This window comes from Eretmochelys imbricata, chromosome 7 (assembly GCF_965152235.1).
Source record: "Eretmochelys imbricata isolate rEreImb1 chromosome 7, rEreImb1.hap1, whole genome shotgun sequence".
NCBI lineage: Eukaryota > Metazoa > Chordata > Testudines > Cheloniidae > Eretmochelys > Eretmochelys imbricata.
The window spans coordinates 123,558,608-123,571,837 of NC_135578.1; the positions used below are offsets into that span (position 1 = coordinate 123,558,608).

Consider the following 13,230-nt stretch of genomic DNA (forward strand, 5'->3'; position numbering starts at 1 on the left):
GGCCTCGTGGTAAAAGGCTTCCCGGCCCGTTCCCCAGCCACTCACCGCCCCAGCCCCTCCCTCCGCCCCTGGGCTCTAGGGGCCACCTCATTCCCCTGTCGCTGGCTAAGCCCAGCCAAGGTCCTGCTCCCTACGGCTAATGCAGGTGACTAGCCCGTGAGCGCTCAGGGACGCGCCCAGCCTGCCTGCCTCCTCCAGGGCATCCGGGCACTGCTCCTCTGCCCACCCTGACTGGGGGAAGGTGGAAGCAGCAGAGGGCATCTCCCTGACCCGGCGCCAGGGGAGGGGTGATGGCCCCCGTGATGAACGGCGACGGGGACCGGCCCTGGTTTGACGAAAGCATCTGGAACTGGTGGGTGCGGGACGCACTCCGCCCCCTGCTGGCAATGGCTGGAGCTGCAGAGGAACCCATGCGGCAGGCCCTCAGGTGCAATACTCCAGATCGGGTTCCAGGTGGGGTCCTGGAGCTGGGGCCAGAGACGAGGGAAGGGAGCCAGCTCTGAATCCTCGAGGGTGGGGGACACTGTGAACCGGGGTGCGCAGTGGATACCTAGCAGGAGGGGGTGGGTGCTATCCGGAGCCAGGCAGCTCCGATTCCGAGCTATGGGCGTAGGAGGGTCCGTTTGGGCCCAAGTGCCCCGGGAGAGCTCTTGCCTTCTGCCAGGCGGTGCCCACGCTCTGCCCCCAGGAGCGGCTCAGGATGCCCACGTCCCCATGGCAGGCAGAGCCGCAGCTAGCCCCAGGGCAAGGGCAGGTCCCTTCCTCGCAGGTGCCACCACCACGTCTCCCAGAGCCAAAATCCTTCCCCCGCAGCGTTCAGGGAGGCTGCGCAGCCAGGACGGGAGGGTCTCAGAGGAAGAGACGAGAGAGAAGCAGGAGCTTGGCCCGGTGGCGGGTCCAGCAGGGGCTAGATCACGTTGTCGAAGAGCTGCATGGATCTCATGATGTTCTCGTCCTGCAGGGGCGGAGGAGGAGATGCGTCCGCTGGCCAGGCTCTCCCCATAACCGCACCCGAAACTCGAACCCGCGCTCAGTGGGTCTGCTGGGGCCTCGACTCTGACAGCAAAACCTGTGTCTAGAGTCCAGTGCCCCCCAGGCAGAGGGTCCCCGCTCACCGGGCTGTCCTGGCACCTCCCAGAGCGCCAAGCTGGCATGCCACGGCTAAGGCCCAGGCTCACGGGCAAAGCGCTAGGGGGCCTTTAACGGTTGAGAAGAGGGGGCCCCCCAGGCTGTAGGTCTCATTGGAAAGGTGACGTCTTGCCCCACACCCACCGGCACTATGCCAGGCTCCTGGCTCTTAGGGGAGTGCACCCAGCCCCGCCCCACTTCCCACACAGTCCTGGGGACCCTCAGAGGTCTCTCCTCCAAGCACGGGTCCTGCCCAGCCTCGCTTAGCTTCTCAGCTCTGGGAGGAGCAGCTGGGCAGCAGTGCCCAGGGGACTCAGGGCAGGGGCGGGGCGTGGCAGGGTGAGGAGCCACGTGGGCGAGCGGGAGAAGGGCCCGGCCCAGGAACGAGCTGCAACTTTACCTTCTGACACGACTCGATGAACTCCTCGATTGTGACCACCCCGTCCTTATTCCGGTCCATCTTCTGCAAAGACACAGCGTCACGGAGCCGGCAGCGGGTCCAGAGACAGGCGGAGAGGCTGCATGTGCCCAACAGGGGACAGCCCCCCACTCTGATCCCTGCCGGGGGAGAGCGCCCCCCCCACTCTGATCCCCACTGGGGGGACAGCATCCTCCACTCTGATCCCCGCCCAAGGGGGGACAGCACCCCCACTCTGATCCCTGCCGGGGGAGAGCGCCCCCCCACTCTGATCCCCGCTGGGGGGACAGCACCCCCACTCTTATCCCTGTCATGGGGCTAGCGCCCCCCACTCTGATCCCTGCCGGGGGAGAGCGCCCCCCCACTCTGATCCCCGCTGGGGGGACAGCACCCCCACTCTTATCCCTGTCATGGGGCTAGCGCCCCCCACTCTGATCCCTGCCGGGGGAGAGCACCCCCCCACTCTGATCCCCGCTGGGGGGACAGCACCCCCACTCTTATCCCTGTCATGGGGCTAGCGCCCCCCACTCTGATCCCCACCTGAGGGGGACAGGGCCCACTCTGATCACCGCCAGGGGGACACCGCCCCCCGCTCTGATCACTGCCCGAAGTGGACAGCGCCCCCCACTGTGATCCTCACCTGAGGAGGAACAACAGCCCCCACTCTGATCCTTGTCATGGGGACAGCGCCCCCCACTCTGATCCCTGCTGGGAGGACAGTGCACCCCATTCTGATCCCCACCCAAGGGAGACGCCCCCCCCCCCCGACTCTGATCCCTTCCAGGAGATCAGCATCCCTCACTCGGATCCACAAGGGATCCCTCCTGTGTGGGCTGCATTTGGACAAGGAGGAGGCAACATCCCCAGCAGCCCGAGCAGCATCTGCCCAGGATGGGGCTCTCCGTGGGTCTGAGAGAGCCCAGGGTGCCCCCCAGATCTAAACCCCAAAACCCCATCCTGGGCAGATCCAGGTGAGCGCAGGGTTAATCACGGGGGTGGGGCAGGTCTGTGGGTAACAAAGCCCAGGGATACGCCAGGATCCTCGTTAATTCCCACAGGAAATGAGAAGGGAGCTCAAAGCTCCCACTTCAGGGCAGCAGTCCGTGGCAGGAGGGGTTTGGGTGGGGAGCCTGCCAGGGGGCAGCTCACCCCACAGGGAAGAGCCCGGCACCTCCCGCAGAGTGGAGACAGGATGCTGGGCTGGACGGAGCCTGGGTCTGACCTGGGCCTATGATCCCCTGGAGCTTTCCCCCTTTGGGGGGGCGTGGACATGGGAGGGGTACATCCTGGGGCTTCCCCCCCACATCTCTCTATGCTGCTCTGAGCAATCTCTCCTTTGCCCTCCCGTCCCCAGCCCCCTGGGCCCTGCCCGTGGTCACTGACTCCTCTCCCTGCTCCCAGAGGGACCCCCAGCCAGCTCCACATGTCTCACCTGGAAAAAGTTCTCCACGTGCTCCTGGGGGGCCTCCTCCCGCATGGCCGGGTACGTGTATTTGCCCATCATGTCGTAGATGGACTTCATGATGTCCAGCATTTCCTGGAGGGAGGGACCCAGAACCGAACAATTATTAGCAGTCGCCCCACGAAGAGGCCCCCATGCCCTTCTGCGGGAGGCACCTGGGCCCTCCCACCTCTCCCATCAGCAGGGGACACTCTGGGCAGCTTCTGGTGCCAGCCAAGGGAGACAGAGACACCTGCACTGGAAGGGGGTCAATCAAGTGACATGGCAGGATTGCAACCCTCTCCCCCTGCCAGGGAGAGACACGAGGAGCTGGGGGGCCCAGGCTGGGAACTGATTATTGCCCCCCACAACTCTGCGGATGCCACTCAATCCCAACCCGCAGCCCCCTGCTATCCCAGCTTGGGCTCCCCCCACAGCTCTCTGGATGCCCCTCAATCCCGACCCGCAGCTTCCTGTTATCCCAGCCCTGGGCTCCTGCTACCTCTGCTGAAGCCCTTCAGTCCTGCCCCCCCACCCCCCAGCCCTAGATCTCCTGAGATGAAGTGGCCCAGCAGTGTCAGTGTTTCCCAGTGTCCCCCCCGCCCCCGGTTCCCATCTCTCCAACACACACCTCTTTGGTGATGCAGCCGTCTTTGTTCAGGTCATAGAGGTTGAAAGCCCAGCTGAGCCGGTCATCTATGGTGCCTCGGAGAATCACGGACAAACCGGCCACAAAGTCCTGTGGAGGAATCAGGGGTTACAAGGACAGTTGCTCTCGCAAGACCCTAGGCCATCAGGGTACAGAGCATAAGAAGGGCCAGACAGGCTCAGACCAGCAGCCCACCTAGCCCAGTGTCCTGTCTTGGACAGCGGCCGATGTCAGATAGGGAGTGAACAGAACAGGGCATTTTCAGGTGATCCATCTGTGACCCTGAGAACACCCCAATGCCAGCTGGCACGCTGAGGTCATGATATGTACCCAAAAGGTGGTAACGTAGCACTGAAAAACTAACGCTGATCATTAATGTTCTTGTGTGATGTATGTACGGTGACCCCACCAAGGACTTCCTATCTCTGCTCTGCAAATATGTTCTCGAGATGTTCCTGGCGTGCAGCGCCTACACCACTCCTGCTGGGATTCTCTTTTCCAATCGCATCACTTTGCACTTCTCAACACGGAATTTCAGCTGCCCTTTTGTCACCCAGTCTCCCAGGTTTGTGAGATCCCCTGGTAACTCTTCGCAGTCTGCTTTGGACTTAAATACCATGAGTAATTTTGCATAGTCTGCACATTTTGCCACCTCGCTGTTTACCCCTTTTCCCAGATCATTTATGAATATGCTGAATAGGACTGGGCCCAGGACAGACCCCTGGGGGACACCACTATTTACCTCTCTCCAGTCTGAAAACTGACCCTTTGATCTCATTAAACTGGGTGACTGGGCAACAAAATGACAGATGAAATGCAAAGCAATGCCCATTGGAAAACACGATCCCAACTGTACATATACAATGATGGGGGCCAAATTAGCTGTTCCCACTCAGGAAAGATCTTGCAGTCATTGTGGATAGTTCTCTAAAAACATCCACTCAATGTGCAGCGGCCACCAAAAAAGTGACCAGAATGCTGGGAATCATTAGGGAGGGGATAGATAATCAGACAGAGACTATCATATTGCCTCAAGAGCAGGGGTCGGCAGCCTTTCAGAAGTGGTGGGCCAAGTCTTCATGTATTCGCTGTAATTTAAGGTTTCGCCTGCCAGTCATACATTTTAACGTTTTTTAGAAGGTCTCTCTCTAGAAGTCTGTATATTATGTAACTAAACTATTGTCGTATGTAAAGTAAACGAGGTTTTCAAAATGTTTAAGAAGCTTCATTTAAAATTAAATTAAAATGCAGATCTTACGCCGCCGGCCCGCTCAGCCCGCTGCCAGCCTGGGGTTCCGTTCACCCTGAGCGGGGCCGGCAGCCAGGACCCCCGACCAGCAGCGGGCTGAGCGGGGCCGCCGGCCGGGACCCCAGACCGGCAGCAGGCTGGGTGGGACCCCAGACCGGCACCCCAGACTGGCAGCGGGTTGAGCGGGGCCGGCGGCTGGGACCCCAGACCGGCAGCGGTCTGGACGGGGCCGGGACCCCAGACTGGCAGCGGGCTGGGCGGGGCCAGCGGCCGGGACCCCAGACCGGCAGTGGGCTGAGCGGGCCTGGCGGCTGGGACCCCAGACCGGCAGTGGGCTGAGCGGGCCTGGCGGCTGGGACCCCAGACCGGCAGTGGGCTGAGCAGCTCAGCCCGCTGCCAGTCTGGGGTTCCAACCGCTGGCTCCTGCCAGCCAGGGTCCTGGCTGCCGGCACCGCTTAGCCCACTGCCGGTCTGGGATCCCGGCCCTGTCCACATAGAGCAGGTACCTACCTTGTTCTAGCCATTCTCTTCCTCTCTCTGCACTGAACTGAGGGTGGGAGTGCACTGAGCACCGGGCTGGGGGTGAAGGAGCAGGCTGGGGGTTGGGGTGCAGGGTCTAGCCAGGAGCTAGAATGAGGGAGGGGGCTCAGGGTTGTGGCAGGAGGTTTGGGTGTGGAGTGTTTACCTGGGCAGCTCCCATTTGGTGCGAGAGGTGCAGATGGGAATGTCTGTGGGATGGGGGGGTGCAGGAGCTCCCGTTTAGTGTGTGGGGGGGGGATGTGGGGGGTGCAAGAGCCAGGGCATGGAGTGTGGGGGGGCTGGGTATGCGTGGGGGATGCAGAAGTCAGGGCATGGGGCTGAGGGTGTGTGTGGGGGGTGCCGGAGTCAGGGCTGGGGTTGTGGGGGGGGTGCAGGGGTGAGGGCAGAGGACTGGGTGTGTGTGAGGAGGGTTCAGGGGTCAGGGCAGAGGGCTCGGGTGTGTGAGGGGCGTGCAGGGGTGAGGGCAGTGGACTGGGTGTGTGAGGGGGGTGCAGGGGTCAGGGCATAGGGCTGGAGGGGTGAGGGGGGTGCAGGGAACAGGGCAGAACACTGGGGGTATGGCTGGGGTCATGGGGGTGCTCCCAGCCTCCTGCCCTGAGCGGCTCATGGCAGGGGGCTGGAGGGGATATGCCGATTCCACCGCCTTCCCCAAGGTCCCCGGTGCAGAGAGCGTGCTGCGGCTCCGCTCTTCCCTCTCCCCCTCCGCTGATCGGCCGCAGGGAGGGAGCGGAGGAGGGGCAGGAACCCTGCAAGCTGGGGGAAGAGGCGGGGGGGGAGATCGCCTGCCCTGCAAGAAGCGAGCAGGGGGCGGGGGGCGGAGAAGAGCGGGCCAGGCTGGGCCGGATTTTTAATGGCTCGCTGCTGCCTGCCAGGGTCCGGCCACACCTTGAATCCTGCCTGCAGATCTGATCACCCCATCTCAAAAATGGTATACTGGAACTGGAAAAGGTTCAGAGAAGGGCAACAAGAATGATGAGGGGGATGGACCGGCTGCCGTATGAGGAGAGATTAATAAGACTGGCAATGTTCAGCTTGGAGAAGAGACGACTAAGGAGGGATATGACAGAGGTCTATACAATCATGACTGGTGTGGAGAAAGTGAATAGGGAAGTGTTATTTACCCCTTCTCATAACACATGAACCAGGAATCTCCCAATGAAATTAATAGGCAGCAGGTTTAACCAAAGGAAGTATTTCTTCCCACAAGGCACAGTCAACCTGTGGAACTCCTTGCCAGGGGATGCTGTGAATGACAAAAGTATAACTGTGTTCAGAAAAGAACTAGATCAGTTTCTGTAGGACAGATCCAGCAATGGCTATTAGCCAGGATGGGCAGGGACGCAACCCCACGATCTGGGTGTCCCAAGCCTCCGTCTGCCAGAAGCTGGGAGGGAACGACAGGGGATGGATCACTCGCTAATTGCCCTGTTCTGTTCATTCCCTCTGAAGAACCGGCACTGGCCAGTCGGAAGACAGGACACTGGACTCAATGGATCATTGTTCTGACCCGATCGGGCCTTTCTTCCATTTGTTCTGATGATCAGCACAAACGGGCAGTGAAACCACGGAGCTGCAGTCCCAGCCGCGTTGCTCGTGTCTCCCTCATTGCTGCTAACAGAGATTGCACCTTCCGGGAGAGCACAACCTGCGTATCTCCAAGGGTGCAGTCCCCCCCACGAGAGGGTCAGGGCGAGGTCTAGGGATCTCACTGCCTGATGGACTGATCCTCTTCCTGGTGGAAAACACGGCTCGTTATTGATCACCCCATGGGCCCCAGGCGTCTCTGAGTCATGGGGTCCCCAGGGGCCTCTGACAGGCAAACACCGGAACCCCGTCCCTGAGCTCCCAGCACGGCTCGGCATTACTCATCGTCGCCCCGCCTGAGCTTGGACTGTCATCTGGGTCATGCAGGATTGCCTGGGGCTTGACACCACAACAACCAGGCTGCCAACAGAGAAGCCCAGGAGAGCCACAGGATGTGGCTGGGTCTGGCAGCCCCGAGGACAGAGCTGCATTCCCCAGCACGGCCATCACCAAGAGGAGTCGGGTGGGAAAAAAATCACGAGATCAGCTTAAAATTCTGGCGTTCTGGTTCTTTGCCTTCTGATGTCCACGGGCCTTTAAGGGTCCAATTTGCAGGCTTTTCTCCCCACCAGGAGGGCTAGGAACTTGCTGTTTTAAAGACAGACACTGAGATTCTCACGTCATCACCTTCCTCCAGGAGCTGGGGCTTTAACACCAACTAGTGCGAGACTCGCAATCACTAGCGAGAGTTGATGACACTCGTTCTGCCCGAGTCCTGACAGCACCAGACTCAAAGGCTGTAGCCCCAGCCCCCGGGTCCTGGCCCAACCAGGTAGGTGCGGAGGCTCACCTCAAAGCTGATAGAGCCGTCACGGTCGGTGTCGAATGCATTGAAGAGAAAAGTGGCATACGTGCCGGAATCTGCGGGAGAGAGTCAAACAGGGACAAGACTTACTGACTTCAACCCACTGTACGAATGACTAGATATTAAGCAAGGAAAAGAGCCAGCTTTCGGATGCCGACCTGGGGAACTCACTGCCACAGGAATCCAGACAGCCTCAGTGCTGCACCTGGCTAATTTGGTTGTAATCATTCTAAGCTACATTAAGGGTGATCCACTCTCATGCTCCGGGGCATCAGCTGATGGCGGCAGGGTCATGAAGGAGTCTCCGCCCCTCCCAGACCCCCAGCATGGAACAACATGGCGGATTTCTTTTCACCCTCCTCTGAAGCATCAGGCAGTGGCTGGAGAGAGACACGGCGCCAGCCCAGGGAGACCCACGGCCTGAGCGTGTGCGCGATCGCATTCCCTTGTAGAGTGCACCATGGACCCAAGGAGGGTGCAGGTGGGGGTCAGTGCACAGCGACTGCCTTAGGGAGAGCGCTGCAGCTGCAGAAGCTGGCTCCAGGGATGCTGGAGAGTACATGCCTGAGCTGCTCGAAGACGCTCTGACCCTCTGAGCCCCCGCGGCTCATGTGAGCAAGCCCCCGCCCCAGCCCTCCCCCCTCCCGCCGGCCTGACCCCCGCAAAACCAGAGCTCCTCTTTGAGAACGGGGGGCAGGAGCCACCGCGAATGGAAGTGCAACTGCGCCTGCCTTGGCTATTTGCATGGGCAGGTGCCTGATTTACACAGGCAATCACGGCAATTGCACGCGCAAACTAGATGCGCATTTTGCTTACACGAAGGCAGCCTGCCATTCCTGGCCCTCTGGCCCCGAGTGTGGTGGTGTGGGAGCCACCTCTGGGGTGACCCCCCTCCCATGGGGACTGACCCGCCCTGAGCGCCGTTTTGCACCCCTGTAGGAGCCGGAATTGAGAGGGGAGCTCACCTCCCTGCGGGAAGAACTGGGAGTAGATCTGTTTGAAGTTCTCTTCGTTAACGAGGCCAGTCGGGCATTCCTGCCAAAGGGAAAATCACAAACAAGATCACCCCCCCTCCAAACAGCCAGGGCTGGAATGGTCTGAGCACAGGACTGGGAGCCAGGCTTGCCTGAGCTCTCCTTGGGAATCTATCCCTCCGGCCCCTTGGGCAGAACATGTCACTGCTCTGTGCCTCAGTTTCCCCATAGACTCCTGCCTTCCCCCTCTGGTTGTGCTCAGGACAGCACGTCTCGAGGGGGGGGACAGGCCCCATGGGGTTCTGGGCCCCACTGTGCGGTGTACAGACACAGCAGAAGTCACAGTCCCTGTCCCAAAGGGCTCCCAGGCTAACTCCACCCTGAGTACCGACTCCACAGCTCCCATTGGCCGGGAACCACAGACAATGGGAGCTGCAGGGGTGGCGCCTGCAGGCAGGGGCAGTGCGCAGAGCCGCCTGGCCGCCCCGAGCTTAGGAGCCGCAAGGACATGTCGCCGCTTCTGGGAGCCGCCTGAGGTAAGCGCCACCCAGCCAGAGCCCGCACCCCGTCCCACACCCCCTCCTGCACCCCAACCCCCAGCCTCCACCCACATCCAAACTCCCTCCCAGAGCCCGCAACCCCCGCACCCCAACCCCCTGCCCTGAGCCTCCTCCCGCACCCAAAATCCCTCCCAGAGCCCACACCCCAACCCCCTGCCTAGGGTTGCCAACGCTCCCGGTTTCCCTGGGAGTCTCCTGGAATGGGGCTCTATCTCCCAGAGGCTACTGGCACCAATCCGGGAGATCTGAGCCTGCTAAGAGTCCAGCGGGGCCAAGGCAGGCTCCCTGCCTGCCCTGGCCTCGCGCTGCTCCAGGAAGCGGCCAGCACGTCTCTGCGACCTGAGGGCGGGGGGGCTGGGGGCCTCCGCGTGCTGCCCCTGCCTGCAAGCACCGGCCCCGCAGTTCCCATTGGCTGCGGAGTGAGTGAGTGAGGGATGGGGGGGGGGATGGAGTGAGCGGGGGCACAGCCTAGGAAAAGGGGCGGGGCAGGGGCGGGGCGGGCAATGGTGTTTGGGTTTGTGCAATTAGACAGTTGGCAACCCTAGGCCGGGAGGGGGGCGCTCGGGACAGAGGCAGGTGCCCCCCCACCCCCCCACGCCAGCCCTGCACCTGGCCCAGGGACTCACGTTCTTGAAGCCCCGGTACAGGACCTGCAGCTCCTTGCGGCTGAACTTGGTCTGTTCCTGCAGCTGTTCCAGCCCCTCGGGGCGATGGCAGACGGTGGAGAGCTCGAACTCGTCCTCCACGCTGTCTGCAAGGGGGAGAGCGGCTCAGAGCCTCGGGGCCGGCTGCCCCTGTCCGAGCCCTCCCCCACGGCGCCGGCTGCCCCCTCCCGAGCCCCCACAGCACCAGCTGCCCCTGCCCGAGCCCTCCCCCACGGCGCCAGCTACCCCCGCCCGAGCCCCCACAGCGCCAGCTGCCCCTGCCCGAGCCCTCCCCCACGGCGCCGGCTACCCCCGCCCGAGCCCCCACAGCGCCAGCTGCCCCTGCCCGAGCCCTCCCCCACGGCGCCGGCTACCCCCGCCCGAGCCCCCACAGCGCCAGCTGCCCCTGCCCGAGCCCTCCCCCACGGCGCCAGCTACCCCCGCCCGAGCCCCCACAGCGCCGGCTGCTCCCACCTGAGCCCTCCCCCACGGCGCCGGCTACCCCCTCCCGAGCCCCCACAGCGCCAGCTGCTCCCACCTGAGCCCTCCCCCACGGCGCCGGCTACCCCCTCCCGAGCCCCCACAGCGCCAGCTGCTCCCACCTGAGCCCTCCCCCACGGCGCCGGCTACCCCCTCCCGAGCCCCCACAGCGCCAGCTGCTCCCACCTGAGCCCTCCCCCACGGCGCCAGCTACCCCCGCCCGAGCCCCCACAGCGCCAGCTGCTCCCACCTGAGCCCTCCCCCACGGCGCCGGCTGCCCCCTCCCGAGCCCCCACAGCGCCAGCTGCTCCCACCTGAGCCCTCCCCCACGGCGCCAGCTACCCCCGCCCGAGCCCCCACAGCGCCAGCTGCTCCCACCTGAGCCCTCCCCCACGGCGCCAGCTACCCCCGCCCGAGCCCCCACAGCGCCAGCTGCCCCTGTCTGAGCCCTCCCCCACGGCGCCGGCTACCCCCGCCCGAGCCCCCACAGCGCCGGCTGCCCCTGTCTGAGCCCCCCCCCACGGCGCCAGCTACCCCCGCCCGAGCCCCCACAGCGCCAGCTGCTCCCACCTGAGCCCTCCCCCACGGCGCCGGCTACCCCCGCCCGAGCCCCCACAGCGCCAGCTGCTCCCACCTGAGCCCTCCCCCACGGCGCCGGCTACCCCCGCCCGAGCCCCCACAGCGCCAGCTGCTCCCACCTGAGCCCTCCCCCACGGCGCCGGCTACCCCCGCCCGAGCCCCCACAGCGCCAGCTGCTCCCACCTGAGCCCTCCCCCACGGCGCCGGCTACCCCCGCCCGAGCCCCCACAGCGCCAGCTGCTCCCACCTGAGCCCTCCCCCACGGCGCCGGCTACCCCCTCCCGAGCCCCCACAGCGCCAGCTGCTCCCACCTGAGCCCTCCCCCACGGCGCCGGCTACCCCCGCCCGAGCCCCCACAGCGCCAGCTGCTCCCACCTGAGCCCTCCCCCACGGCGCCGGCTACCCCCGCCCGAGCCCCCACAGCGCCAGCTGCTCCCACCTGAGCCCTCCCCCACGGCGCCGGCTACCCCCGCCCGAGCCCCCACAGCGCCAGCTGCTCCCACCTGAGCCCTCCCCCACGGCGCCGGCTACCCCCGCCCGAGCCCCCACAGCGCCAGCTGCTCCCACCTGAGCCCTCCCCCACGGCGCCGGCTACCCCCGCCCGAGCCCCCACAGCGCCAGCTGCTCCCACCTGAGCCCTCCCCCACGGCGCCGGCTACCCCCGCCCGAGCCCCCACAGCGCCAGCTGCTCCCACCTGAGCCCTCCCCCACGGCGCCGGCTACCCCCGCCCGAGCCCCCACAGCGCCAGCTGCTCCCACCTGAGCCCTCCCCCACGGCGCCGGCTACCCCCGCCCGAGCCCCCACAGCGCCAGCTGCTCCCACCTGAGCCCTCCCCCACGGCGCCGGCTACCCCCGCCCGAGCCCCCACAGCGCCAGCTGCTCCCACCTGAGCCCTCCCCCACGGCGCCGGCTACCCCCGCCCGAGCCCCCACAGCGCCAGCTGCTCCCACCTGAGCCCTCCCCCACGGCGCCAGCTACCCCCGACCGAGCCCCCTCGGGGGCAGCTGCCCCCGCCCAAGTCCTCCCCCACAGCGCCGGATACCCCCTCCCAAGCCCCCTCGGGGCCGGCTGCCCCCTACCAAGCCCCCACGGCGCCGGCTGCCCCTGCCCGAGCCACCACGGCGCCAGCTGCCCCCGCCCTCCCCCTCCCCCTTGGGGCTACCCCCTACCAAGCCCCCATGGCGCCTTACCCCCAGCCTCCCCTTCCTGCCCCTTCACCCCAATCCTCCCCCAGCCTCCCCTTCCTGCCCCTTCACCCCAATCCTCCCCCTCAGCCTCCCCTTCCTGCCCCTCACCCCTAATCCTCCCCCAGCCTCCCCTTCCTGCCCCTCATCCACAATCCTCCCCCCAGCCTCTCCTTCCTGCCCCCTCAGCCCCTAATCCTCCCTCCCAGCCTCCCCTTCCTGCCCCTCACCCCCTAATCCTCCCCCACAGCCTCCCCTTCCTGCCCCTCACCCCCTAATCCTCTCCCCAACCTTCCCTTCCTGCCCCTCACCCCAATCCTCCCCCAGCCTCCCCTTCCTGCCCCCTCACCCCCTAATCCTCCTCCCAGCCTCCCCTTCCTGCCCCTCACCCCCTAATCCTCCTCCCAGCCTCCCCTTCCTGCCCCTCACCCCCAATCCTCCCCCCAGCCTCCCCTTCCTGCCCCTCACCCCAATCCTCCTTCCAGCCTCCCCTTCCTGCCCCTCACCCCCTAATCCTCCCCACAGCCTCCCCTTCCTGCCCCTCACCCCCAATCCTCCCCCAGCCTCCCCTTCCTGCCCCTCACCCCAATCCTCCCCCCAGCCTCCCCTTCCTGCCCCCTCACCCCAATCCTCCCCCCAGCCTCCCCTTCCTGCCCCCTCACTCCCCAATCCTTCCCCACAGCCTCCACTTCCTGCCCCTCACCCCTAATCCTTCCCCCAGCCTCCCCTTCCTGCCCCTTCACCCCAATCCTCCCCCCAGCCTCCCCTTCCTGCCCCTTCACCCCAATCCTCCCCCAGCCTCCCCTTCCTGCCCCCTCACCCCCTAATCCTCCTCCCAGCCTCCCCTTCCTGCCCCCTCACCCCAATCCTCCTCCCAGCCTCCCCTTCCTGCCCCTCACCCCCTAATCCTCCCCACAGCCTCCCCTTCCTGCCCCTCACCCCCAATCCTCCCCCCAGCCTCCCCTTCCTGCCCCTCACCCCAATCCTCCCCCCA

At 64.9% G+C, this 13,230-nt stretch overlaps 1 protein-coding gene across 4 annotated transcripts in view; it reads right to left on the bottom strand.

The window, feature by feature from the left end:
• Positions 1–531: 531 nt before the first annotated feature.
• The window catches only part of KCNIP2 (potassium voltage-gated channel interacting protein 2), a 138,499-nt gene continuing 125,800 nt past the window's right edge, over positions 532–13,230 (bottom strand). For 3 of the 4 annotated variants that reach the window (XM_077821956.1, XM_077821954.1, XM_077821955.1), the window contains 7 exons: positions 9,975–10,099; positions 8,780–8,849; positions 7,800–7,870; positions 3,619–3,726; positions 2,979–3,083; positions 1,529–1,591; positions 532–955 (listed from right to left, as the gene is read on the bottom strand). In XM_077821956.1, coding sequence (XP_077678082.1) covers positions 908–955; positions 1,529–1,591; positions 2,979–3,083; positions 3,619–3,726; positions 7,800–7,870; positions 8,780–8,849; positions 9,975–10,099 — 590 coding nt within the window. In that variant the 3' untranslated portion in view covers positions 532–907. Of the gene's footprint in view, positions 956–1,528; positions 1,592–2,978; positions 3,084–3,618; positions 3,727–7,799; positions 7,871–8,779; positions 8,850–9,974; positions 10,118–13,230 lie in introns of all 4 variants that reach the window. The other variant, XM_077821953.1, reaches the window with a different exon arrangement.